This window comes from Theileria annulata, chromosome 4 (assembly GCF_000003225.4).
Source record: "Theileria annulata chromosome 4, complete sequence, *** SEQUENCING IN PROGRESS ***".
Lineage (NCBI taxonomy): Eukaryota > Apicomplexa > Aconoidasida > Piroplasmida > Theileriidae > Theileria > Theileria annulata.
In genome coordinates this window covers 334,678-360,040 of record NC_011098.1, presented here as the reverse complement: position 1 = coordinate 360,040, position 25,363 = coordinate 334,678, and the positions used below count along the sequence as shown (strand labels likewise).

At 28.1% G+C, this 25,363-nt stretch overlaps 9 protein-coding genes across 9 annotated transcripts, besides 14 other annotated features; 6 read left to right on the top strand and 3 right to left on the bottom strand.

Annotated features, from left to right (window-relative positions):
* Positions 1–1,455: 1,455 nt before the first annotated feature.
* TA07135 (RAN binding protein 1, putative) lies at positions 1,456–2,551 on the top strand (the record flags this gene model as incomplete). The annotated part of the gene is made up of 2 exons (XM_947767.1): positions 1,456–2,097; positions 2,129–2,551. The coding sequence occupies 2 exons, from the start codon at positions 1,456–1,458 to the stop codon at positions 2,549–2,551; spliced, it is 1,065 nt and encodes a 354-aa protein (XP_952860.1).
* A 578-nt stretch (positions 2,552–3,129) lies between these two features.
* Positions 3,130–3,180: a sequence feature (Signal peptide predicted for TA07130 by SignalP 2.0 HMM (Signal peptide probability 1.000, signal anchor probability 0.000) with cleavage site probability 0.974 between residues 17 and 18).
* On the top strand, positions 3,130–3,723 carry TA07130 (uncharacterized protein; the record flags this gene model as incomplete). The annotated part of the gene is made up of 1 exon (XM_947766.1): positions 3,130–3,723. The coding sequence occupies one exon, from the start codon at positions 3,130–3,132 to the stop codon at positions 3,721–3,723; it is 594 nt and encodes a 197-aa protein (XP_952859.1).
* A 382-nt stretch (positions 3,724–4,105) lies between these two features.
* On the bottom strand, positions 4,106–5,686 carry TA07120 (transporter, putative; the record flags this gene model as incomplete). The annotated part of the gene is made up of 2 exons (XM_947765.1): positions 4,106–4,656; positions 4,822–5,686. 2 exons carry the CDS (start codon positions 5,684–5,686, stop codon positions 4,106–4,108), a joined length of 1,416 nt encoding a protein of 471 aa, XP_952858.1.
* Positions 4,139–4,207: a sequence feature (11 probable transmembrane helices predicted for TA07120 by TMHMM2.0 at aa 31-48, 72-94, 101-123, 138-160, 173-195, 215-237, 271-293, 298-320, 350-372, 385-407 and 439-461).
* Positions 4,301–4,369: a sequence feature (11 probable transmembrane helices predicted for TA07120 by TMHMM2.0 at aa 31-48, 72-94, 101-123, 138-160, 173-195, 215-237, 271-293, 298-320, 350-372, 385-407 and 439-461).
* Positions 4,406–4,474: a sequence feature (11 probable transmembrane helices predicted for TA07120 by TMHMM2.0 at aa 31-48, 72-94, 101-123, 138-160, 173-195, 215-237, 271-293, 298-320, 350-372, 385-407 and 439-461).
* Positions 4,562–4,630: a sequence feature (11 probable transmembrane helices predicted for TA07120 by TMHMM2.0 at aa 31-48, 72-94, 101-123, 138-160, 173-195, 215-237, 271-293, 298-320, 350-372, 385-407 and 439-461).
* Positions 4,643–4,656: a sequence feature (11 probable transmembrane helices predicted for TA07120 by TMHMM2.0 at aa 31-48, 72-94, 101-123, 138-160, 173-195, 215-237, 271-293, 298-320, 350-372, 385-407 and 439-461).
* Positions 4,822–4,876: a sequence feature (11 probable transmembrane helices predicted for TA07120 by TMHMM2.0 at aa 31-48, 72-94, 101-123, 138-160, 173-195, 215-237, 271-293, 298-320, 350-372, 385-407 and 439-461).
* Positions 4,976–5,044: a sequence feature (11 probable transmembrane helices predicted for TA07120 by TMHMM2.0 at aa 31-48, 72-94, 101-123, 138-160, 173-195, 215-237, 271-293, 298-320, 350-372, 385-407 and 439-461).
* Positions 5,102–5,170: a sequence feature (11 probable transmembrane helices predicted for TA07120 by TMHMM2.0 at aa 31-48, 72-94, 101-123, 138-160, 173-195, 215-237, 271-293, 298-320, 350-372, 385-407 and 439-461).
* Positions 5,207–5,275: a sequence feature (11 probable transmembrane helices predicted for TA07120 by TMHMM2.0 at aa 31-48, 72-94, 101-123, 138-160, 173-195, 215-237, 271-293, 298-320, 350-372, 385-407 and 439-461).
* Positions 5,318–5,386: a sequence feature (11 probable transmembrane helices predicted for TA07120 by TMHMM2.0 at aa 31-48, 72-94, 101-123, 138-160, 173-195, 215-237, 271-293, 298-320, 350-372, 385-407 and 439-461).
* Positions 5,405–5,473: a sequence feature (11 probable transmembrane helices predicted for TA07120 by TMHMM2.0 at aa 31-48, 72-94, 101-123, 138-160, 173-195, 215-237, 271-293, 298-320, 350-372, 385-407 and 439-461).
* Positions 5,543–5,596: a sequence feature (11 probable transmembrane helices predicted for TA07120 by TMHMM2.0 at aa 31-48, 72-94, 101-123, 138-160, 173-195, 215-237, 271-293, 298-320, 350-372, 385-407 and 439-461).
* Positions 5,687–6,624: 938 nt separating the features above from the next.
* On the bottom strand, positions 6,625–7,239 carry TA07115 (40S ribosomal S12-related protein, putative; the record flags this gene model as incomplete). The annotated part of the gene is made up of 1 exon (XM_947764.1): positions 6,625–7,239. The coding sequence occupies one exon, from the start codon at positions 7,237–7,239 to the stop codon at positions 6,625–6,627; it is 615 nt and encodes a 204-aa protein (XP_952857.1).
* Positions 7,240–7,588: 349 nt separating this feature from the next.
* Positions 7,589–8,047, top strand: TA07110 (uncharacterized protein; the record flags this gene model as incomplete). The annotated part of the gene is made up of 3 exons (XM_947763.1): positions 7,589–7,684; positions 7,715–7,796; positions 7,851–8,047. 3 exons carry the CDS (start codon positions 7,589–7,591, stop codon positions 8,045–8,047), a joined length of 375 nt encoding a protein of 124 aa, XP_952856.1.
* Positions 8,048–9,831: 1,784 nt separating this feature from the next.
* TA07105 (uncharacterized protein) lies at positions 9,832–12,540 on the top strand (the record flags this gene model as incomplete). The annotated part of the gene is made up of 1 exon (XM_947762.1): positions 9,832–12,540. One exon carries the CDS (start codon positions 9,832–9,834, stop codon positions 12,538–12,540), a length of 2,709 nt encoding a protein of 902 aa, XP_952855.1.
* Positions 12,541–12,929: 389 nt separating this feature from the next.
* On the top strand, positions 12,930–14,207 carry TA07100 (uncharacterized protein; the record flags this gene model as incomplete). The annotated part of the gene is made up of 1 exon (XM_947761.1): positions 12,930–14,207. One exon carries the CDS (start codon positions 12,930–12,932, stop codon positions 14,205–14,207), a length of 1,278 nt encoding a protein of 425 aa, XP_952854.1.
* Positions 14,208–14,766: 559 nt separating this feature from the next.
* On the bottom strand, positions 14,767–21,089 carry TA07095 (ClpB protein, putative; the record flags this gene model as incomplete). Its single annotated transcript, XM_947760.1, has 14 exons — positions 14,767–15,035; positions 15,242–15,568; positions 15,720–15,944; positions 16,078–16,476; positions 16,545–16,626; positions 16,897–17,202; positions 17,242–17,339; positions 17,598–17,761; positions 17,831–17,964; positions 18,273–18,541; positions 18,866–19,139; positions 19,361–19,525; positions 19,821–20,243; positions 20,772–21,089. The coding sequence occupies 14 exons, from the start codon at positions 21,087–21,089 to the stop codon at positions 14,767–14,769; spliced, it is 3,453 nt and encodes a 1,150-aa protein (XP_952853.1).
* Positions 21,045–21,089: a sequence feature (Signal peptide predicted for TA07095 by SignalP 2.0 HMM (Signal peptide probability 0.932, signal anchor probability 0.000) with cleavage site probability 0.890 between residues 15 and 16).
* Positions 21,090–21,590: 501 nt separating this feature from the next.
* Positions 21,591–24,734, top strand: TA07090 (uncharacterized protein; the record flags this gene model as incomplete). The annotated part of the gene is made up of 8 exons (XM_947759.1): positions 21,591–22,590; positions 22,680–22,784; positions 22,821–23,014; positions 23,037–23,088; positions 23,128–23,292; positions 23,374–23,918; positions 24,275–24,560; positions 24,589–24,734. 8 exons carry the CDS (start codon positions 21,591–21,593, stop codon positions 24,732–24,734), a joined length of 2,493 nt encoding a protein of 830 aa, XP_952852.1.
* Positions 24,735–25,363: the final 629 nt, after the last annotated feature.

Here is a 25,363-nt window from a genome sequence, read left to right as displayed (position 1 = left end):
ACTTGTCTTTAAATTTGAAGGGGGTTATATATAATATAAATTATCCATAATTATATCAATTAAATATATATAATTTATAATAATTTTATTAAAAATATTAATAGAAATTTGTATATATAATAAATTTATAATGTCATATATGAATATATTTGTATTAAAAGAGATATTAGAAAATTGGACACAACATCAATAATACCATACACACATTTATGTTGGGTACACACATTTATTTATTAAACTTTTAATTTCTCATATTAGAGAATTTTTACATCTCTTTAAGAATTTAATTATTCAATAAGAGTATTTAACTCGGAATTTATTCTGTCAACTGAGAATTTAATCTCATAACTCAAAAATTAATCTCAATTTAGAGAATTTAGAATTTGTTAACTCGGAATTTTAAATTTGTTAACTCGGAACTTAGTTAGTTGAAGAAGATGACACAATTACAAGATTCAGTGAAGAAAGTTGATGAATCATCAGAAAGAGTAAGTCAACGTGTACGTGACACATATGCATCAAAAGATGAAACTGAACGTTCAAAAGAACAATATCCATCAAGAGATAAGAAATCTGATGATTCTCCTTCTGAATCATCAGAAAGGTCCTCAAGAGATAAATCAAGAGATACTCTTTAATCACATAATCACATTGACCTCCTAATACCATTATTTATTCCTTTATTTAATCAAATTAAATATTTGGAATCTATAACTGAGGAGGTTATTGTGATGATTTATTTTTAAGGACTAATATTCATAATTCATACACATACATATTATTATGGGGTAAATACACATAAAAAATTAGGATAACAGTAGTTGAGTTACTATATATGAGACTTTGTAATTAATTGAATAAATGACAGAAAAATTAGAAAAAAAGGTAGACACGGATAAAAAGGAAGAAGAAAATTTAGTTGAACAAGCTAAAAAGAAAGTTGATGATGTAACATTTCAACTTAAAACTTATTTCACACAATCATATGATCAAGTTAAAGAACAAACAAAAACCGCATATGAAAAAGTTGCTGAAACATTAAAATCATTTAAATAATTTAATTTTTCTTATAAATTTCATTAATTTAATGAATCTGATTAATTAAATGATTTTAATGAATTTGATGGATTTAATGAATTTATTATTCAATTTGGTTGATTAACTTGATTTGATGACCGATTTGACGGACAGTCTGATGAGCAGTCTGATGAACTTGATGGACTTTATTTGATGAACTAGATGAACTTGTTAACTAATAGATTAACTACTGATAAATTAACTAATATAATAATTTTTAGAATGAATTTTTTTAATTTTATAAATTAATTTTAATATTTTAAATATATTTGTTTAATTATTTGGATAAATTTTGTATATATATTCTATAGATGTGTGGGGAATGAAATATAATTATTTAATAATTTAATTAAATTTTGAGATAATAAAATTTTAGAAATGGCAGAAACATTAGATTCAGTAGTAAATTCAGTAACAGGAACAGCAGAGAAGATGAAAAAAGATATGGTTGATACATTTAAGAGTGCTCTTGAAAAATCTGATAAAGCTACTGAAAATTTAGCTGAAAAGGTAAAAGAAACATTTACACTTGTATCTGATAAGACGAAAAACTTTTCAGAAAATTTCACATTTGATGTATCACAAAGCGCACGTAAAGTTGCCGATTCTGTCACTGAATCATTTGATAAAATGCCCGAAAAAGTTATTGATACATTCAATTATGTCTCCGATGGAGCACAAGATTTTTTTGATAAAATGAAACTTAATGTTAATGAACTTCTTGATACTTCCGGTACGGTGACTGGTACTACGGGAGCTAACAGTACTAACCTTACCAAAGGTACTAGTACTGGAGTTGGTGGTACTAAGGTTACTAGTAATCAGACTAGTACTACTGGTACTATGGGTAGTACTACTACAGTAGGACCAAGCACCGTTACTGAGGATACTGCTAAGGGAGCTACTACTACTACTAATACTAATACTACTGGTACTGTTGATATGAAAAATGAAACTTCTAAAGAAACTGAATATGTTGAAGAAGAAGAAGTTGTTGAAGGTGATTGGAAAGCACCAAAAGTATTTCTTACACTATTATAAATAATTTTAGGTAGAAGTAAAAGAAATAAAAGTAGAAACAGGTGAAGAAGATGAAGATGTATTCTGGAGTCAGAGATCGAAATTATATCGTTGGTCAACAGATACAGATGGTTCCGGAGTATGGAAAGAACGTGGATTAGGTGAATCTAAACTATTACGTCATAGAGAAACGGGTAAAATTAGATTCTTATTAAGGCAAGAAAAGACTTTTAAAGTAGTTGCAAATCATTATGTATGGCAGACAAATAATATGTGTAAACTTACACCTAATGTTGGAAGTGATAAAATTTGGGTCTGGACTGCACAAAATACTCTTGAAGATGGTAATAAAGTGGAACAACTCGCACTCAAATTCCCAAATGTCGAACAAGCACAACTCTTCAAAAACAAATTCGATGAAGCTGCTGAACTCAATTCCAAATTATTCAATTAATCTCATACACATTTAATATCTAGTCTATACACTAATATACAGTCTATAAACACCTTAATAGTGAAGGCTAGTTCACGAGTATACACATACAAATATACCTATGCGTACCAAAGTACGTATACTTGTAATATACACTAGTGTATAGTCTATATACTATAGTAATACATAATAGCCATAATAGCCTTAATACTCTTTGAATACCTCCAGTAAACAAGGCCAGAACACACTTCCAGTTATGGTATAATCAACTGTTAGCTGACTCATTTTTAGACCACCTCAACTAACTATCTGCTCTATTAAGACCTAGTGAATTAAGACCTGATAACATACACATTATATCTACTATCTACTATAGCTATTTATATATTTATATAGAGTCAAAATATCTGGCAACTATAACCATCCATATTAGCTTAGCTCTATATCAGTTACCACATAAGATACTCCAATTACTCTTAGTGGGGAATGAATATGAATATGACGTGCCCCATGGGTAAGGGAATTTGACCCAGACTCTATCACTATAATCACTTTGTTACTAGAGCTAAAAACTTAAGACAACTAGTTAATAGTCAGAGATGAAGTTTGTTATATTAGCTTTACTTGCTTTGGCATCTGGACTCCATGCCGAGAAGTTGAACCTCAAAGACCTAGGCTTTGTACTTTTTGGAAAATATGGTGAAGGTACTAAAACCTCTGTCGCAGCTGGCGCTTGCCCACTCGGAACTCTTCCAGCCACTGTATTCCTTCACAAGACCTTTTCAAAGGGAGGTAAATTCTTTACATGGGTTAGACCAGTACATGGTAAGGTTGATGAATTAGTATGTGGAAACCTTGCTGTTTGGAAGGCTGCTGCTGGTGAAGTACTTCTTGACTTGCACTTTGTAGGTAACAAGGATTCTGAGAAGTTTGTCCATTTGGAACTCTTCCACCCAGCTGTAGGTTCTCACCACGTATTCCTTAAATTCGCTGCCGCTGGTACTCTTGAAGCTCATCTTGGTATGGCAGCCTTTGTAGCTGGTGTTCATGGATTAGTCGAAGGACTTCCTGCTCTTGAAGGACTTCCCGCACATCCATTTGTCCATGCATTGGCTGCTCATGCTGCACATCTTGCCCATCATGGTGTTCATGCTGCACTAAGTGACGTTGGTGGTCTTGTTGTTCCTGCATAATTTAATTCTTAATTTAAGTTTTAACAAATCGTTTTGTATTAGACAAACGGGACTTTGTTTAATACTTTGTAACCACATAATTTTAGTCCTATACCATAAAATATACATTACATAGAGCAGATAGTACTGGTAGAGTACCTAACATACAGTAGTGTACCTTAGTATCTTAGAGTACCTACTAAATATACCCTAAGATACATCTCCCACTATATACTCCTAATACTATACCGTATATACTTGTATGTATATACACTAGTGTATATTACCACGGGTATACTACTACTATAGTACTAACACCCTTAGTATATACCACTAATACCCCTAATACCCCTTACACTGTAACACCGTAACTAATAAAAATATGTATTATAGAATATTATCTTCAATGTTGTTGCATTTGTCTTTGTACAAGACGTATAAAGTATATATTCGTAATCTTGATCAGAACCAGAGTGACACCCTCAATAATTACATAGAGTCCAATTCCAAAACACTTCACCAAGTTAACATCGTCAGAAGTTAAAACGTCATCAATTATGACTTCCAGTATATTATTCACCTTAACATTGGATGCACGATAGTATACAATTGAGCCAACTAAACCCCTAACCAAGCCAAAGAAACAGGACATCAGTAAGGCAATGTTATGACTGAAAAAAGAGCCAAGTGTACCAGGCAGATCAATGGCAAGTGAATAACAAGTGACTAGAAGAATAATAATCTGAGAAATCACCAAAAGCCAAATTATCAACATTGGTGATAAATAACAAACTTCCGTCTTGGGTTCAGAGTTATCAGGAGATAATCTTTTCTCCATACGAATTCGTACTAAACCTGAAATCAAACGACCAATAAAATCAAAGACACTAATAGTCATAGACAACATCGTAAGATATGCAAATTGCCCATCAACAACATTTACCAAATACAACACTAATCAATTATTATTCCACTAACTAGACAATAGGCTAACTACATAATAATTTGACTAGACAATTTAACTAGATAACCGGCTAATTAAGTAGAGAGGAAAAAATTTTCCTCTCTCCTCTCACAACTCCTAATACTATTATATAACTACTACTATTAAAAATTTACTTGAATAAATTTGAAAGACTCCATAAGTAATATTTGAGATCAATAATAAGAAAATTGATTTGGGTTGTCTTATAAATACTTTTAATGCTTTTTTAAAGATATTAGTCTTATTAGTGACATTAGACTTCATCCAAATCTTGTGATTTGGATCTTTGTAATTTCCAAATGAATATATTAGAAAACTTGTCACTAAATATATTAATAAAATTATTGCCAATTCATATGACATGAATTTGGCTAATCTTTTCCCAAATCCATTCAAATACCCATGATAGAAAGAGTAAAAGAAATTATTGGCCAAATCACTTGCAAATTCAGCTACTGGATAACTCAAAAGGTAAAATAATAATTTGAGTGAAGTTTTTCCACCAACAAAATGATCAGTAATTAGTGAAGCTCCTATCATTGTAATAACTCCAATACCAAATGAACAGAATCCATTTAATATATAAAAGATTAATCTTACGGTTTCTGCTGATTCAGGAGTTAATTTTACCAGCATAGCTGACGGTAAAATCATTAATAAAAACATAAAACAAGTAATATTTAAGAATATTTGTAACCAAAAAATGTTCACTGGAAACAATAGAAACGCAATTAAAATTCCAGAAAAATAAAGAGAAATTAAAATAATTTCAAAAATAAATCCAAAATTTACATTTTGGTCACCAGACAATGTGAAAATCATTACGAATATTTTCGCAGACTTCTCATGGATTTTATATCCAAATGTTGCCAAAAATCCTAAACAAAACCAAATAAAACAAGTTAAAATTTCATTATTCGTTTCTATTTCATTATTTGTTTCAATTTTATTATTAGTTTGAATTTTATTTTGATTTTCAATTTCTTTAGAATTTTCCATTTTTATAATTTATTTATTAATAGAAATTGTTTAGATAAAATTATTTAGTAAAATTATTTGTTAAAATGAATATTTGAATTTTATTTTTGTAATTAGCTGCAAATTTTATATAGCCAAATTTAGTAAATTTGGTACTTATAATTTATCAATTAACTAGCCAATTAATTATTAATAACAATATTTTAAATTTATTAATAACAATATTTTAAATTTATTAATAACAATATTTTAAATTAATATTTAATATTCTAATGCTCTTAATTACTTAAATACCTAAAATAGGCTTAAATAGCCTACTAGTCCTAATAGCCTTAATAGCCCTTAGATACCCTTAATAGTACTAATAGTACTAATAACCCTAAAATTACCCTTATGTACCCTAATAGCCTTAACTGCCCTAAGACAGTTAGACCATGTGATTACTAAGGTAGTCATAGTAACCCTTAATAACCCTTAATACCCTAGTAATTAGGAGTATATTAATTATTCAAGTGTATATTACATAGTATATGTATGGAATAATTAAGATATTTAACCATAAGTAATACCTAATATTATACCCTATGTACTATACACTTGTATACTCATTACTATATACTTACTAACTAGACTACTTACTATAGTACTTAGTTAGTACTATGGTATTAGTACTGAGGATAGTATTGGAGCAAGCTCCGTTACGGTGTCTAGTAATACGGGAAAGGGAGCTAATAACACTTTTAGTACTCCTGGAAAGGGAGCTAATTTTACAGGTATAGAGTGTACTATGGGAAAGGGAGCTAATTCTACAGCTATGAAATGTATTACTCCTAAACTATCTGACTACACCTAATACCCTTAGACTACTGCATAGACTAGCTACTAACACCCTTAGACTACTGTATACTCCTTAACTACTAATACTCTTAAACTACTGTATACTGTGTATAGTAATGAGATTAAAGATATGGATGACATTTTTTAATATTCTGATCGACTTTATGATATAATTTGGTATAATCGAGTTTATTATTTTCAGATAATTTTTTAATTTTATTTGGTAAATCTTTTACAGGTTTAACAATTAATACTGCACATGTTGGTCTTTTAGATTGACATATATCAGATAATATTCTTTTATTAGTTACGTAAGCATATGAAATTGATAATTCTTCACATAAAATTGGTAAATGTGATACTACATCTATTGGATGTACATCTGATGCTATTAATACTATTCCTATTATACCTTTACGTAATGATTTTGTAACATCTAATACTCCTCTTTTTACAAGTCTAGTCAAATGTATATCCAAATTCATATCATTCAATTCATTCAAACTCGAATTAACAACTTCAGTAGATTGTAAATTAGATTTATCATCAGTTGTAGATTGTAAATTAGATTTATTAAGTTGATTAATATTGGATTGTCCTAGTTTATATTGTTTAGCAAGTTTTTCTACTGTTAATGCACGTTTTATAAGTTTTAATGAACGTAGAAGTGATTTACCTGTTAATTTCGGTTTAGCAATTGGTGATATATAAGATTCTTCTAATATATAATTTTCCATTATTCTTAAATTAATTAATTAAATAAATTAATTAAATTTATATTAATTAAATTTGTTAAAAGAATTTATAGAATTAAATAGAATTGAAGAATTGAAGTCCCAATAATAATATTTTATAAATTTGTATAAATTATGAAATTAATAAATTTAAATTTAATTATACAAAATTATAAACTTAAAATTAATTTAAATTCTAATATCAATAAATTCAATCGTATGAAATATTTTAATTTAGATAATTATTTTAAATAATTTAATTAGTTTAATTTTAGGTAATTTATGTACATTAAGGGATTTGACCAGTTTGGTAACTACCAGAACTAGTAGTACTAGGTATACTAGGAGTACTATGGGTACTAGGAGTATTATGAATACTATGGGAACTAGTGTTAATTTGAAATATAAAAGATTATATACATATGAATCAGAAATAAATATAGAAAAAGTAATTTGAATAAATAATTAGATTGATTAGGAAATTGAAGAAAAAGTTAGAAAAACTATTGAATCTGAAAAAATTCTTGTTTTTATTAAAGGAACTCCTAATGAACCACAATGTAAATATTCATACAATGTAATAAACTAATTTAGTAATTAGTTAATTAGTACAGTAGTAAGGTCCGTTACGGTGTCTAGTAATACGGGAAAGGGAGCTAATAACACTTTTGATACTCCTGGAAAGGGAGCTAATAACACTTTTGATACTCCTGGAAAGGGAGCTAATAACACTTTTGATACTCCTGGAAAGGGAGCAAATTCTACAGCTATTGAGTGTAATAGTAGTACTAATAACCTAACTACTACTTAGGATACTAGTGCTACTAGACCAAGCACCGTTACGGTGGAAAATTCCACTATCCAAATTGCTGCACCTAACCTAGGCACTTGACCCTTAGGTACTAGGTTCGAATCCCAGTCCAGTACTACTAGTAATACTAGTGGAAAGGGAGCTGTTGATACAGTTGTACCAAACCTCCTTTACGGTGGAAAATACTAGTACTAAAATGCTGCTACTACTAAAGATTACTATAGTTAACTACTTAAGACTACTTAATTACTATAGTTAACTACTTAAGACTACTTAATTACTATAGTTAGATTATTACTTAGTACTGTTAGTTGGACCTGACACCGTAACGGAGAAATTAATTTGATTAAAAAATTTTTTAGATGATAGAAATATTGAATAATTATAAATTGAATTATTCATATATAAATGTATTTTCACATGATTTATTAAGAAAATGTATTAAAAATATTAGTAATTGGCCTACATTTCCACAACTTTATATTAATGGTAAATTTATTGGTGGTTACGATATTATATATGAATTACATATTAATGGACAATTATATTCACTATTACACAATACCAATACTCAATCCAATTCACAATCCAACACTGGATCCAACTCACAATCTGATTAATTCATAATTAATTTAATTTTCAAACCAATTACCAATTAATTTAATAAATTTAATTTAATATTAATAATATTTTAATATTAATAAAATTTTTTCTTTTTTAATTTATTTTTTTGTATTGCATGCAATGGAATCTTAATTATTAGATCAAAATATTAAATTAATTTTCATTATAATAAAAATGTATTTAAAATATTCAAATATATTTAAAATATATAATTTAATGTAAATTAGTATAGATTAATATAGATTTATATTGAAAATGTGTTAACTAATATAATTTGCATGTGTATAAATATTACACACAAAAATTAAAATAATTAATATAATTAATTAAATAAATATATATATAATTAATTATTTATTTATTTAATAAAATGTGTAAATATATTATATATAATAATGGAATTTATATTAATATTAATGCAAGGAATCTGGGGGTTACAATTTATTTAAAATTGTGTAAAAATATTTTTAATATGTTCTTATTACAAATTGTTTTAATAATTTCTTAATATATTTTTATATATTAAATTTTTTTTTAAAATTCAATGTTTCAATAATTAATATGTTATTTCAATAAAAAATTTTTGGCAAATCAATGCCTAAAATTTTTTTTAATCTAAAATAATTAAAATCGAATTATAAAAATTTAAAATCAAAAATTATAAATCAAATTATTAATTTTATTTAATTTTAAAGAAATTTGATTTATTGATATTAAAGATTTATTGAATTGTGTATACGTCTTGAATTTAACAATTCAATTTAATAAATTCAATACAATAACTTCAATACAATAAATTTAATTCAGTAAAATAAATTTTGTATTATATTTTCTAATTTTTAATGAAGTTTTTAATAAACTCAATTGTTTTCTTAAATTCAGTTGTTTTCTTAGTAAATTCAGTAAATTTAGTTTTTTCTTATTAAATTCAGTAAATTTAGTTGTTTTTTCCGAAATTCAGTTTTTCTTTTAGTAAATTTAGTTTTTCTAATTCTAATTTTACCAAATTCAGTTTCTTAATTTTAGTTCAGTAAATTCAGTTTAACAAATTCTCAAATTCAGTTGTTTCTTTAGAAAATTCAGTACAACAAATTCAGTTTAGCAAATTCAGTTTAACAAATTCAGTCCATTAAATCAGTTGATTAGGAAAATTTTTTAAGATGGAGATTGGTTTAATGAGTTTGTATGATATATTGAATAATAAAAAGAAGAATGTAAGTTTATATTATAATCGTTTAACGGTTATTAATAATCTTTTACGTTATCAGAATAATTATTGTTGGATACATGAAACTACTTATCCAATACAACCATTTCCAAATATTCTTAAATGTAATTGTTTTTCCACCGTAACGGTGCTTGGTCACACAGAAAGTAATGGTCCTACGGCTACTAACAGTACTAAGGATATTACTAGTACTACGGCTACTAAGGATATTAGTACCACAGGAGCAAGCACCGTAACTAAGGGAAAGGGAGCTAATTCTACAGCTATGGAGTGTACCCCTGGAAAGGGAGCTAATTCTATGGTTACAGAGTGTATTAAGGATATTAAGGATACTAAGGAAACCCCTTTCGGGGGTACAGTTGGAGCAAGCACCGTTATGGAGAATAAATGTATGGAAGTAGAATATATAAGAAAATTATTGAATGAAATGTATAATAATATAATAATAGATTTTAAATCATCACAATGTATTTCAATCATATATAAAAATCATATTTATTTATATTCCAATTTATCATTATGTAAATTCAATGCCATCGGAATCAACCATTCCACTGGTAATATCTCCACTGACAATGCTAGTCCTAATCCTACTGGGATCTCCACTTCTACTGGTAACTCCACTGCTAATTCCAATGGTATTGTTAATTCCAATGGCATTGTAAATTGTAATGAATGTAGAATAATAGAAAGAAAAGAATTTACAAATGATGAAATACAAAATGCATTATATGAAATTGTGGAAAAAGGTGAAGATAATAAATATGGTTTAACCTTGTTGGAACATTCCAATTTATTAAATTTACTTGATGGTATTGATAAAATACAACATTCTGTTAAGTCTATTGGTATTCTTGAGGGTCTTATCGAGACTAATTATAAATATTCCAATATTGATAATATAAATGTAATACATTGTAATATTTTATTAGATGAGGTTAACGTAACGGGGTCTTCCGTTACGGGGTCAGGTCCCACGGGTACTAACAGTACTGAGGATATTAGTACTAAGGATATTAGTACCACTGGACCAAGCACCGTAACTACTGGAAAGGGAGCTAATTTTACAGCCATGGAGTGTACCTCCGGAAAGGGAGCTAATTCTATGGTTATGGAGTGTACTACTGATACTAAGGATATTACTACAGTTGGACCAAGCACCGTTACTGAGGAGAACTTAATATTAGAATGTATAAAATATGCAAATGAATTAATAGAAAAAGTATATAAAGAATTAAATTCAATATGTAGTTCATTAATAAATGAAATTAATATATATTGTCAACCACCATTGAATATATCAATAAGATTTTTAAAACATTACATGTGTTTTGAATATTTATTGGAATATAATTGTGATTTGAATAATTTACAAGATACAATTTATGGAATTAATATTAATAAAGAAAATGTCATCTTACATGAATTCATACAACCAAGTCTCATCTCCATAAATTCCATCCATAATACTTTCAATTTATTATTAACACGTATTAAATCTTATATTATTAATATTCAAAATATTAATAATGTTAATATGGAGAAAGAGGAAATTATGGAGAAGAAAGAGGAAAAAGAGGAGAAAATGGTTGAGAAAGAGGATATTACTGGAGTTGTTGATACTAATACTAAGGGAGTTGGTATGGATACTAAGGAAAGCCCTTACGGGGCTAAGGAAAGCCCTTTTGGTGCTAAGGAAAGCCCTTTTGGTGCTAAGGAAAGCCCTTTCGGGACTAAGGAAACTCCTGGTGGATTGTTGGTTGGTGGACCAGACACCGTAACGGAAGAATTAGAATTAGATGGAATAGGAACACCATCACCAAATAAGAAAAATTATATAAATAATGATATATTAAAAATGTGTGATACGAAAATCATTGATTCAAATCCAATCAGTATTGAAAATAGTAACACAAATACATTTAATAATTCCGAAAATACTTCACCAAATACACATTCATTCAATATTACAAATCTATTAAATAATCAATATATTAATTCTCCAAATACTATAGACAAGGTAGATAAGGTAGACGGAGTGGATGGAATGGATGGTATGGAGAGGATAGAGTCGGTAGACGGGATGGAGACTCTGGAGAGGATAGATTCGGTAGATGGTATGGATAGAATGGAATCTGTAGATACAGTAGAAAGAATGGATACAATAGAATCTGTAGAAACTATAGAACCTATAGAACCAGTTGATACAGTGGATACAGTGGATAATATGAATACAGTAGATACGGTGGATACAGTAGATACGATGGATAAAATGAATGAAGAAGATAGAATGGAAATAATACCATATTGGTGGAGATATTATGTAGAAGATAATACATTGGGTGAAGGTGATGTGAATGGAAGATATGAATCGATAGGAATAAGACGTTTTACACGTTCATATTTGAAGGAAGAATCAAGTACACCAAAGAATAAGAAACATACCAATGGAGCAAATTATTTACTCACAAGATCATCTTCATCAGATTTCAGTACCAAATCTAATGTTAATCTTTCCAGAGAAACCATTACTACAAATCTACAAGAAGATGTTTTACCATGTTTCTGTACCAATTGTATTAATTATATCTCCAATATAACACGAATTTTACATTATCAAGAACAAAATGGTATTTTTTAGTTATTCCGTTACGGTGCTTGCTCACACAGTAGTTAGATAGTTACTTAGTTAGGTAGTTAAGTATTTAGGAGTATTCTAGAGGTATTAGGTAGTTAAGGGTACTTAAGGAGTTAATAGGCCTAAATAACCTAATAGGTTTAGATAGGCTTAAAATACCTTAGATAACCTAAATAGGCCTAAACTACCTAATAAGGCTTAAAATAGGCTTAAATAGCATACTAGTCCTAATAGCTTTAACTGCCCTTATATACCTCTAATAAGCCTTAATAGCCTTAAACCCTAAAATACCCTTAATCGCCCTTAATAGCCTTAAGTACCCTTATATACCCTTATATACTCTTAAATACCTTTCATACCCCTACTTTATATTAATAATTAATTTAGAGAAAATGAATGTAGAGAAAATGGAAATAAATGAATCGGATAGAATAGTGAATGGATTAAGACGTTCAATAAGAACAGCATTGGAAGTTGGTAGTGCAATAAAAAAGAAAATCAATTCAGATTATAAACCATTAATTGATACACTTAATGTAGCACTTTTATCAACGTTTAGACTTGGTGAGTATCTTTTTACACATTCCAATTCTAATTCAATTGATGATACAAGAGAATCGTATAAATCGGAATCCTTTACAGAAATAAATAAATCAACATACAAATCAGAATCTTTTAAATCGGAATATGATACAAAATTAAATAATTTGCAATCATATGAATCAAATACAACACTGAATAATTCACCTACAGTACAATCGAATGTACAGTGTAATTCACCCTCAACTGTACAGACTACTATACCGTCTACAATACAGTCTACTATACAATCGAATATGGAATCGATGAGAAATGAATCGATGAGAAATGAATCATATATGATTAGTAATGAGATGAGAGAAAATGAAGAGATGGAAGATGTTGGTGAATTGATATACATGGATATAGGAATGGAGAGTATGAGTAGTACATTTGAAAATGATCAATATTTGAATTATGATATAATGAGTGAGGATGATGGTTCTTCATTTACCTCATTGAGTTCATCAAGTCCGAAGATGTTTAACAAGAGGAAGAGCCCAAGTAGGAGTAGGAGACCATATAGAAGTTTGAGTAGTTTGGAGAATTTACCAAGTAGCAGAAGAAGTACAAGAGATTTATCACAAACAGATGATATGTACATTTATGATATGAATAATTTAAGTGATAAAGGTGAATTTGAGGATTGGTATAATGAAGATAGTGACTCGAGTAAAAAGAGTGTAAAATATGTCCAGAAGAGAATGCCACCCAGTAGACCTTCAGTTAGTAATTTAACTGAAATCTATGGTTCACAAGATATGTTAATTCCAATGGGTCCATTACCCATTGGTGTTTATTTTGATGCTTCAAGGAAGTTATGGCGTTGCCAATGGCGTGAAAATGGTAAATTCCGTACTAAAGGATTCTCATTAGGACATTATAATACACTTGCTGATGCTCGACATGCTTGTATTTTATTCAGATGTCAAGTTGGAAATATGAATATTCAACCCGAATGGTTAACACCAAATTATATCAAAGTCTCGGAATTATTAAATCGTAAAGCATCACAACCCAGTAATAATACACCCAAAAAATCCAATCGCAAGAAAAAACGTCAAGAAGATTTATATGAACCTTTTTCATAAATTTTTTTTCTTATCTAATATATTTCTAGTTACGGTGTCACGTTACGGTGCTTGCTCCAACAGTAATAGTTAAGTAGAGTAGTCTTAGGTAGTTAAGGAGTCTAGTAATAACCTATAGTACTATTAGTATACAGTAGTCTATAGTAGTCTTAGGTAGTTAAGAGTATTAAGTGTAATATACAGTAGTTAAGTGTATTAGGTGTATAGTACTATTAGTATACAGTAGTTGAGTAGTAAGTATATAGTATAGTAGTATTAATAGGACTTTACCTAGAGTACCTCTTAAGTACCTTAGATACCTACTAGTACTCCTTAATACTCTAGCACTCCCCTAATAGGCCTAAAGTACTTCATAATGCCCTTAAATAGCTAGATAGCCTTAGTACTCTAATACTCTTAGTATACCTACTAGTACTTAACTACGCTTACTATCTAGATTACTTTAGAGTACTTAAGGATATTGGTACCATAGGACCAAGCACCGTAACTCAATAACTACTTAGTACTACTTTACTCAGACTACTATAGATTAGATAATATATATGTGTGTATTGAAATATTAAAGTGGTAATATAGTTAATTTTCCATCTTTATATGAGATGTGTAGATTATCATGTTCTTTATATTGATCAGAGAGTATACCAACAGCAATTGGTGATTCGATTTGTTTTTGTATTGTACGTTTTAATGGACGTGCACCATATGCTGGATCATATCCTATATCTGCTATATGACTCATTGCTGCATCATCTATTGATAATTTTATATTCTTTTCTGCTAATCTATTACTTAATTTCATCATCTCCATATTCACTATTTTTTTCAATTCTATAACAGCGTTACGGTGCTACGTTACGGTGCTTGCTCAAACAGTAACTAAGTACTCCCTGTACTGGGGTATAACTATTCTAAGGGTATAACTACTGTAAATAACTAAAGTACCTCGGTAGAGGGATATAACTAATCCCCTAATAACTAACTAATCCTATTAAGTATATAACTAACAACAGTGAATAACTAAGGGTATAAGGAACCCCTTTTGGGGGTATTGGTGACCGTGTGACCAAGCACCGTAACGGAACACCGTAACGTACCAATTTTGGTTAAAGAATCAAAAACAATAAATTCATCAATGCGATTAAGAAATTCAGGTGAGAAATTTTGTCGTACAGAAGTCATGACTTTATTTTTCATTTCATTACGTTTTTCAGGAAAACGAGCAAGTTCAAGAATATTCTGACTACCAAGATTCGATGTAAATATAATCAAAGAATTCGTAAAATTAACCTTACGACCAAGTGAATCTGTTAATCTTCCATCATCCAATACTTGTAATAATATATTATATACATCACTATGTGCTTTCTCACTAAAATTGCGTTACGGTGTGAGGTCAAACAGTAACTAATCCCCCGTAAAGGGATATAACTATCTACTTACTAACCCCCAAAGGGGATAAATAACTGATTACCGGAGGTATAACTACTAGTATATAACTAACTACCTAATAACTAGTACTCTTAAGTATATAACTAAGTACCCCCGTAGGGGATGAGCAAGCACCGTAATGGAGATACATTTCATCAAATAATAAAATAGAATAAGGTTTTCTACGAATAGCTTCAGTAAGTAAACCGCCTTGTTCATAACCAATATAACCAGGTGGAGCACCAACTAATTTAGATACACTATGTTTCTCCATATATTCACTCATATCAAATCTTATAATAGCATCTTCTATATACAATTATTAAAAAATAATTATAGAAAGAGGAATTTGTGGGATAGGCTGAGTTAAGGAGCTCCGTTACGGAGCTTGGTCAAGCGGATTAGGATAACTAACGGTAGATAACTAAGGTAACTAAAGAACTAGTAGTGGTGGGTGGCCGTGGGAGCAAGCACCGTAATGTAATACCTGAATCAAATAATTGTTCAGCAATAGCTTTAGATAATTCAGTTTTACCTACACCAGTTGGTCCAAGAAACATTAAAGCAGCAATAGGTTTTTTAGGATCATTCATACCAACTCTAGAACGTTGTACAGCATTAACAACAGCATCAATAGCTTCTTGTTGACCAATTATACGTTTATGTAATTCTTCATTTAATTGTAATATCTTCTCTTTTTGACTCTTTATTAATTTATTTAATGGTATACCTATAACCACGTTACGGTGCTTGGTCAAGCGGTAACTAAGTATCCACGTAAAGGGTATAACTACTGTAACTGAGGAACCAACTACTAGTATATAACTCCCTCTAACTACTCCTAATAACTACCCTAATACTATTAAGTATATAATTAAGAATATTAGTAATAGTAATGACTATTGATACCAGTCCATTTGGATACAACATTAGCAATATCTTCTTTAGTTACTGTATCTCTTAATAATATATTACCACCTGTTTCCATTACCTATATTAAATAATTAAGAAAATGACTAGAAAAGAATAAATGTCCAAAATTGATCGGGTTAGAAGAAATAAATTTTCCTCAATCCTATCAACTTGCTGCTGTAACTACTAATATCGAAAAAATAATTACAAATAATAAATAAATGTACTAAAAGGTTGCAAAAGTAGAAATTAGTGGGGTAGGCTCAATAAGGTATCTCAGTTACGGAGCTTGGTCAAGCGGTACCCCGTAAGGGGGTTCTATATAACTACAGTAAGAGGTATAACTAACTATATAAGTAGTTATATAACTAAAGGAACTATATAAGACCCCTTCGGGGGGGTTGGTGGTATTGGTGGCCGTGGACCTCACACCGTAACGAACTTGTTTAATATAATTTTCATAATTATTAATATTAGTTTTAAGTTGATTTTCAAGATCAGGTAAAGTTTCAAAACGTAATTCAGCAGCATGATTTAAATCAAAATCACGTTCAGCTTTATCAATTTCAATCTTAACAATATCAATACGTTCTTTTATATTTCTTATATTATCAACTAATGATTTCTCTTTTAACCACATTTCATTCAATTCATCCTATCAATTAATTAATTATTGATTTAATTATTTGATTACTTTTTGTTTTGTTAATTCATTAACAAGATTATCAATATTTTGTAATCTTAATTTATCATTTGGTTTCAAATTTTCTTTTTCATTTTTTGATAATATTCCTAATAAATATTATTAACTAAAATAAGATAAAATAATTAAAAAATAATTAAGAAAATTAGGTAGAAATAAATAAAGTCCAAAATTGATCGGGTTAGAAGAAATAAATTTTCCTCTCTAATCAATCTTGCTGCTGTAACCACTCATATACCAATTTTTAATTACAAAAAATAAATAAATGTACTAAAAGGTTGCAAAAGTAGTAAATAGTGGGGTAGGTTAACTAACTACTGTTTAAATAACTAATGTAATAAGGATACCAATATTATCATTATCATTAATAATAGAAATTTTTTCCATTTCAAGTTGTAATAATTTACGTTCAATTATATCTAATTGTAATGGTTTACTACTTAATTGAATTTTTAATTTTGCAGCAGCTTCATCAATTAAATCTATTGCTTTATCCGGTAAATATCTATCACTAAAAACAAATATTAATTAAATAAATTTATTGAATAATTATTTATTTATTTAAATATTTGTATGATACGTGATATAACGATTAGATAATAAAACAGCTTGAATTAATGTTGAATCTAATATACGAACACCATGATGTACTTCATAACGTTCTTTTAATCCTCTTAATATATTTATTGTTTCTTCTATATTTGGTTCATCAATCTAATAAAAAAATTATTAACCAAAAAAATAAAAAAATAATTAGGAAAATAGCTATTTAAAAAATAAATGTCCAAAATTGATCGGGTTAGGAAAATAAAATTTCCTCAATCCTATCAACTTGCTGCTGTAACTACTAATATCGAAAAAATAATTACAAAAAATAAATAAATGTACTAAAAGGTTGCAAAATGTGTAATTAGTGGGGTAGGCTCAATAAGGTATCTCAGTTACGGAGCTTGGTCAAGCAGAATAGTATAACAACTGGTAAATAACTACTGGTATAACTACTGTATAATTAGGGAACTAACATAGATGGGTTGAAATCTACGTTCTAATGCTTTATCTTTTTCGATTTTTTGACGATATTCTTGAAGTGTAGTAGCACCGATACAACGTAATTCACCTCTTGCTAGCATAGGTTTAAGTATATTACCAGCATCAAGTGAACCTTGAGATTCACCAGCACCAACCAAAGTATGAATCTCATCAATAAACATAACAATCTCACCTTGTGAATTCTCAATCTCATTCAATATTTCTTTTAATCTTTCTTCAAATTCTCCTCTATACATTGTACCTAAAAATATTATTGACAGAAAAAATGGGAAAATAATTCCAAAAAAAGGATTTTGGAAATAAATGTCCAAAAATGATCGGGTTAGAGGAAATAAATTTTCCTCACCCGGTAGAAATTGCTGCAGTAACTACTTATATGGAAAAAATAATTACAAAAAGTAAAATAAATATCAAAGAGGTTGCAAAAATGGTAGTTAGTGGGGTAAGCTCAATAAAGGAGCTCCGTAACGGAGCTTGGTCAAGCAGAACCCCTAAGGGGTATAACTACAGTACATAACTGGATAACTAGTACCCCCGTAGGGGATGTACAAGCACCGTAACTTACCAGCAACAATAGCAGCAATATCTAATGATATAACTTTACGATTTTTTAAAGAATCAGGAACATCACCAGAAACAATACGATTAGCTAAACCTTCAGCTATAGCAGTTTTACCAACACCAGGATCACCAAGTAATACAGGATTATTTTTAGTACGTCTACTTAATATTTCTATTGTACGTCTTATTTCATTATCACGTCCTATTACTGGATCTAATTTACCATTTCTTGCCATATCTGTCAAATCTTTACTAAACTTATTCAATAATTTATAACTCTAAAAATAATTTTCCAACAAATTTTTTATTAAAATAAAATAAAATAAAATAATTCAGAAAATAAATAAAATTTTTATTAAAAATTTTAAGGATCAGATTCGCCTTTTAATATCATTAAAAAAAAATTTTTTTTTAATTTTTATAATTTTTATCATCATTTCAATTAATAAATAAATAATTAATTAAATTAATAAATAATTGAAATTTTGTCTATATATACATTTTCAGTATTTCTTGTAGTAATTTTACGTTTACCACGTATAGATAATACTGTATCTTTTAATTTTTCTAATGTTATTTTATATTTTGTTAAATATGGTCTAAAAAATTTTGTATCTTCTGCTGCTAATCCCAATAATAAATGTTCAACACTTATATATTTATCCTAAATATTATATTAATATAACTTAAAATTAACTAATAAATAGAAAAATAATTAGAAAAATAGGATTTTGGAAATAAATGTTCAAAATTGATCGGGTTAGAAGAAATAAATTTTCCTCAACCAGTGGAAATTGCTGCAGTAACTACTTATATTGAAAAAATAATTACAAATAGTAAAATAAATATCAAAGAGGTTGCAAAAATGGTAGTTAGTGGGGTAGCTATGTTACGGTGCTCCGTTACGGAGCTTGCTCAAGGGGAATAGGATAACTAACTATATAACTAGTATATATAACTAAAGGAACTATATAAGACCCCTTCGGGGGGTTGGTGGCCGTGTGAGCAAGCACCGTAATGGAAGATACACCAAATTCTGATTTATAACGTTTAGAAATATTAAGAACATTTTCTAATATTCTTCCAAGTATTTTACGATCACCAAATGAACCAGACATACGAATTTGTTTTTTAAGATGATTTTCAAGTTCTTTTTTTAAATTATCAACATTTAATCCAAGATTATTTAATACTTTTAAAACATTATCATCATTTATTAATGAATATAATAACATATCACCTTCGACATATGATGAATCAAATTCATTAGCAATTTCTGTTAATGATGTTATTGCTTCCCATGCTTTATCAGTATAATCTTGTGAATTAAATACATGTCCACCATTATCCATCATCATTAATTTATAATCATGTTTTATATTCTCTATATACAATTAATTAGAAAATAATTAACCAAATATAATTTAATTAATTTTAAAAAATAATTCCAAAAATAAAGATTTTGGAAATAAATGTCAAAAATTGATCGGGTTAGAAGAAATAAATTTTCCTCTCCAAATCAATTATTGCTGCTACCTAAACTAGCTAAACTACCTAACTATAGTAAGTATGGTAACTACACTACTTAACTATAGTAATTATAATTAACTAAATAAATTCTAAAATAACTAAAATTAATTAGAAAAATAGCTATTTAAAAAATAAATGTCAAAAATTGATCGGGTTAGAAGAAATAAATTTTCTTCTCTATGTAACTATTGCTGCTTCAATAACACATTTGGTAAAAAATAATTACAAAAAGTAAAATAAATAACTAAAAGGTTGCAAAATAGTAATAAGTGGGGTAGGCTCCGTTACGGTGTTACGTTACGGAGCTTGGTCAAGGGGAGTAGGATAACTAACCATATATAGCTAGTATATATAACTAAATAGAAGAACCCTTTTGGGACCATTGCTGGTTGGTGGGACCAGTCACCGTAACGCAAACCTGGTGAATGATTGTATGAATGTCCAGTATTAGTAATCATACACATAGAGAAATCATGTGAATTATTATGATTATCATTGATAATATCATTTAATGAAAAGACATTTTGATGAATAGAATTCGTTTTTAAATTGTCTCGTAATTGTTGTGATTCCAATTCATTATTAATTTTAACATTTAAATTATCTAAATTATTTAATAAAAGATGGAATCGATTTTCTATAGGATTACGAAATGATTCCACACATTTCAATAATAAAATTATTATTAAATTCCACATCTTTAAATAAATTAATTCATTTTAGAAAAAAAAATAATTTTTCCAGAAAAAAATAATTTTAAAAATAAAACAAAAATTAGAAATTAACAGAAATTAACACAATTTGATAAATTAGAAATTAATTAGAAATTAATACAATTTAATTAGAAAATAATTAGAAAAAGAAATTTAAAAAATATTTTTAAAATTTATTGCGATAAATTAAATTAAATAGAATAATATTATGACCCAAGATTCTTATGGTGAATTAATAAAGAATAATTTATTATAAAATTTTTTTTGGTTAATTACCAAAAAAAAATATTTAAATGTATAATTAAAATTTAAAAAATAATTAAATAAAAAAAATGTAAACAAAAAATTTTTAAACATAATAATAAAAGTAATTTAAAAGGCAATTTAAAAATAGTTAAAGAGTAATAAAAAAGGTGATTTTTTTAATTATTAATAGTTTTAAAAAAATTTATTAATTAGTTTAAAATTAGTTTAAAATTTTTGTAGATGAAAGATTTAAAATATTTTAATACATTTTTGGATTATTATAATAAATTAATTAATAAATTCAAATCCAATAATAATAATATTGAAGCATGTACTATAATTGATGAAAATTATACTAATATTACTACTCCTAAGGGAGCTACTAATATCCCTGGAAAGGGAGCTAAATATACACTAAGTAGACCCCGGGAAAGGGAGCTAAATGACACTTTTGGTACTCCTGGAAAGGGAGCTAATTCTATGCCTATGGAGTGTACTAGTGAGAAAAATCCTAATAAAATTGCTGCTGTAACTAATACTGGGGAGTCGAGTACTTTTTCTGAGGATACTAATGAAGATACTGTAGAGATATGTAAGACCCCTTCGGGGGATAAGGAATCCCATTTCGGGTTTGGTGAGGAAGTTGATGTAGAACTAGACACCGTAACGGAAGAATTTTTAGAATTAAAAATAAGAAATAAAGAAATTAAGAAATTAAATGAAATATTGGAAAATTATCATAAAAAAGATGAAAAGTTAATAAAGAAATTAAAGAAATTAAAATGTTCAAATAAAGAATATGATTATTTTCCTAAATTAGGTGAACAAGATCATGATCTATGGGATCTTAAAACTATAACATATGATATTGATATTAATTATATACATATACTTTTTTTTAATCATTATAATTTAAATGAAAATTATGAAATTTCTGATCGAGTCGATGGGATTGAGAATGGAATTAGACGAGTCGATGGGATTGGGAATGGAATCTATGGAATTGGGAATGGAATCTATGGAAATGGAAATGGTATCGATGGAATTGGAAGATATAATATAATGAAAATAGAAAAAATGATAATGAAGAGTATAGAAAATATAAATGAAATGGAAGAAATATTAATAGATAAATTTGGTATAGAAATAACCAAAACAAATATCAATTGTCTATTCAATAATAATTGGATTAATGATGAAATCATCAATTTCTATCTACAATTATTACAAAATCATAATCGTATCTTATTAAGTAGTTACGAGTAGATTAAATTAGTTACGAGTAGATTAAATTAGTTACGAGTAGATTAAATAGTTAAAGTAGTTAAGGAGTTAATGGTATTAATTCTTCCGTAACGGTGACTGGCCCACCAAACAGTAATGGTCCTGATAGTAATACCAGTAAGGATAGTAAGGATAGTACCATAGGAGCAAGTACCGTAACTTAGGGAAAGGGAGCTAATTTTACAGCCACCGAGTGTACCATGGGAAAGGGAGCTAATTTTACAGCCATGGAGTGTACTATGGGAAAGGGAGCTAATTTTACAGCCATGGAGTGTACTATGGGAAAGGGAGCTAATTTTACAGCCATGGAGTGTACTATGGGAAAGGGAGCTAATTTTATGGGTATAGAGTGTACTAATGAAAGGGAGCTAATTTTATGGGTATAGAGTGTACTACTGAAAGGGAGCTAATTCTATGGGTATGGATTGTACTAATAGTACTAAGGATGGTACTAGTTAATAAACTATTAATACTAAAATTGCTTCACCTAAAGTACCTGCTGGACCCTTTGGTACTAGGTTCGAATCCCAGTACCTCAACACTAGTAATACTATGAATACTACTAAGGCTAATACTAAGGAAAGCCCTTTGGGGGCTAAGGAAAGCCCTTCGGGGGTAGGGAAAGTCCCTTTTGGGGGTGGCTGTTGGACCAAGCATCGTAACGGAGGAAGAAAATCCCATTACTCCTTACTACTCCTTATTTAATTAATTATTTAATTATTAATTGAATAATTTATAGATGTAATATTGGATTGTTATAATTATAATACTTTTTTTTATGAGCGTTTATCAGTTGGTGAGATGAGTTATGACTATATGAGTGTGAAACGTTGGACAAGAAGAAAGAAGATAAATATATTTGAAAAGGATTTATTATTTATACCAATAAATGTATCGAAAATACATTGGGCATTAGGTGTAGTAGATATGCGTAAAAAATGGCGTAGAATAATGTTATTTGATTCATTAGGTGGTAGTAATCCACATTTCTTTAAAACTATCAAAAAATATCTACAAGATGAATATAAAGAAATTTTTAATAATACAATTAATATAAATGAATGGAAAATTAGAAATGGATATTATTCCGAACCATATGCTCCTATACAACAAAATACATATGATTGTGGATTATTCTTATGTCAATATGCTAAATGTATTACATTTGGTAATAAATTCAATTTCATTAATTTCAATTCCAAATTTCTAAGAAATCTTATGATTTATGAAATTTTAACTAATAATATTATACTCATTTATTCTATACACAATTTATACTACACAGTTTATATATATATATATATGTATTTACTAATTTATATATTTTAATATATATAATTATAATATATAATTATGAATTTGTATATATAAATTTGTATATATAAATTTATATATTTCCCCATAAATATATTTATTATAATTTATATGTGTAAAATATTTTAAATAATTTTTTTAAAATTTAATATAAATTAGAATTAATAAATTGAGAATAAAATGGAAGAATTGGAAAATAAATTTCAAATAAATAAATTAGAAATAAAATGGAAGAATCGGAAGGATTGGAAGATGAAAATAGGATAATGAATTAGGATAAAATTAATATGAAATGATATAAATTAGATGAGATTTTATATTTATAGAAAAATTTTCCAAATATAAGAAAATATAAATTTATTGATACTAATAGTAATGGTATGAGTATTATTGAGGAAAATTCTACTACTAAAATTGCTGCACCTAAAGTTGTTACTGGACCTAGAGGTACTAGGTTCGAATCCCAGTCCTTCACTACTACTAGTAATACTGGTATTAGTAGTACTAAGGATAGTAGTACCACTGAACCAGGCACCGTTACTGAGGAAAATTTGTCTACACAAATTGCTGCTGTAACTAATTTTGGGGAGTCGAGTACTAATACAGTTATAGGTACTAAGGTTATTAATACTACTTCTAGTACTACTAATTACTAATAGTACTAAGGATATTAAGGATACTACTACTAATGGTACTGAAGAACCTGACACCGTAACTGAGAAAAATACTATAGAATTTGCTGCTGTTATTGTTGCACCTAATCTAGTTACTATTAATACTCCTTAAATACTAATATTACTACTGGTACTAATATCGTCAGTACTATGTACAACTGTAGCCGTGGGACCAGTCACCATAACTGGAGACACCTTAATGGAAAAAATATTTAAGTAATATTAAAATTTGAAAGATTTATAAAATTTTTCCTAAATTTATTCAAATTTGTTAAAATAAAACTATTGTAGTAAATTTTTTCGTCTTTTAATTCAATATTCAAATATTTCAACAGTATTAGTTATACCAACAGATAATTAATTAATTATCTCATGGTATAACTTCTTAAAGAAAACTATAATAGAATTATACCTTTAATTTGGTACTCAACATAGTATTATGGATACTAATAGTACTCTAAGTATTATAGATAGTATTACTATCGTACTATGAATATTAGTACTATAAGTACTATGGATACTATTACTCTCAATGTAATCTATTATAATAGTAATATTATATTCTATATTGTATATAGAATATAAGAATAATAGAAAGGAAATAATATATATGAAATTACACCCCCACAATTTATAAATAATAAACATAATTAATAAACAATTGATTTAATAATAAATAGAAACTAATTATAGTAATTGAAAATTAATGAAAATAACAAGAAAAAGTACAAAAATTATTAG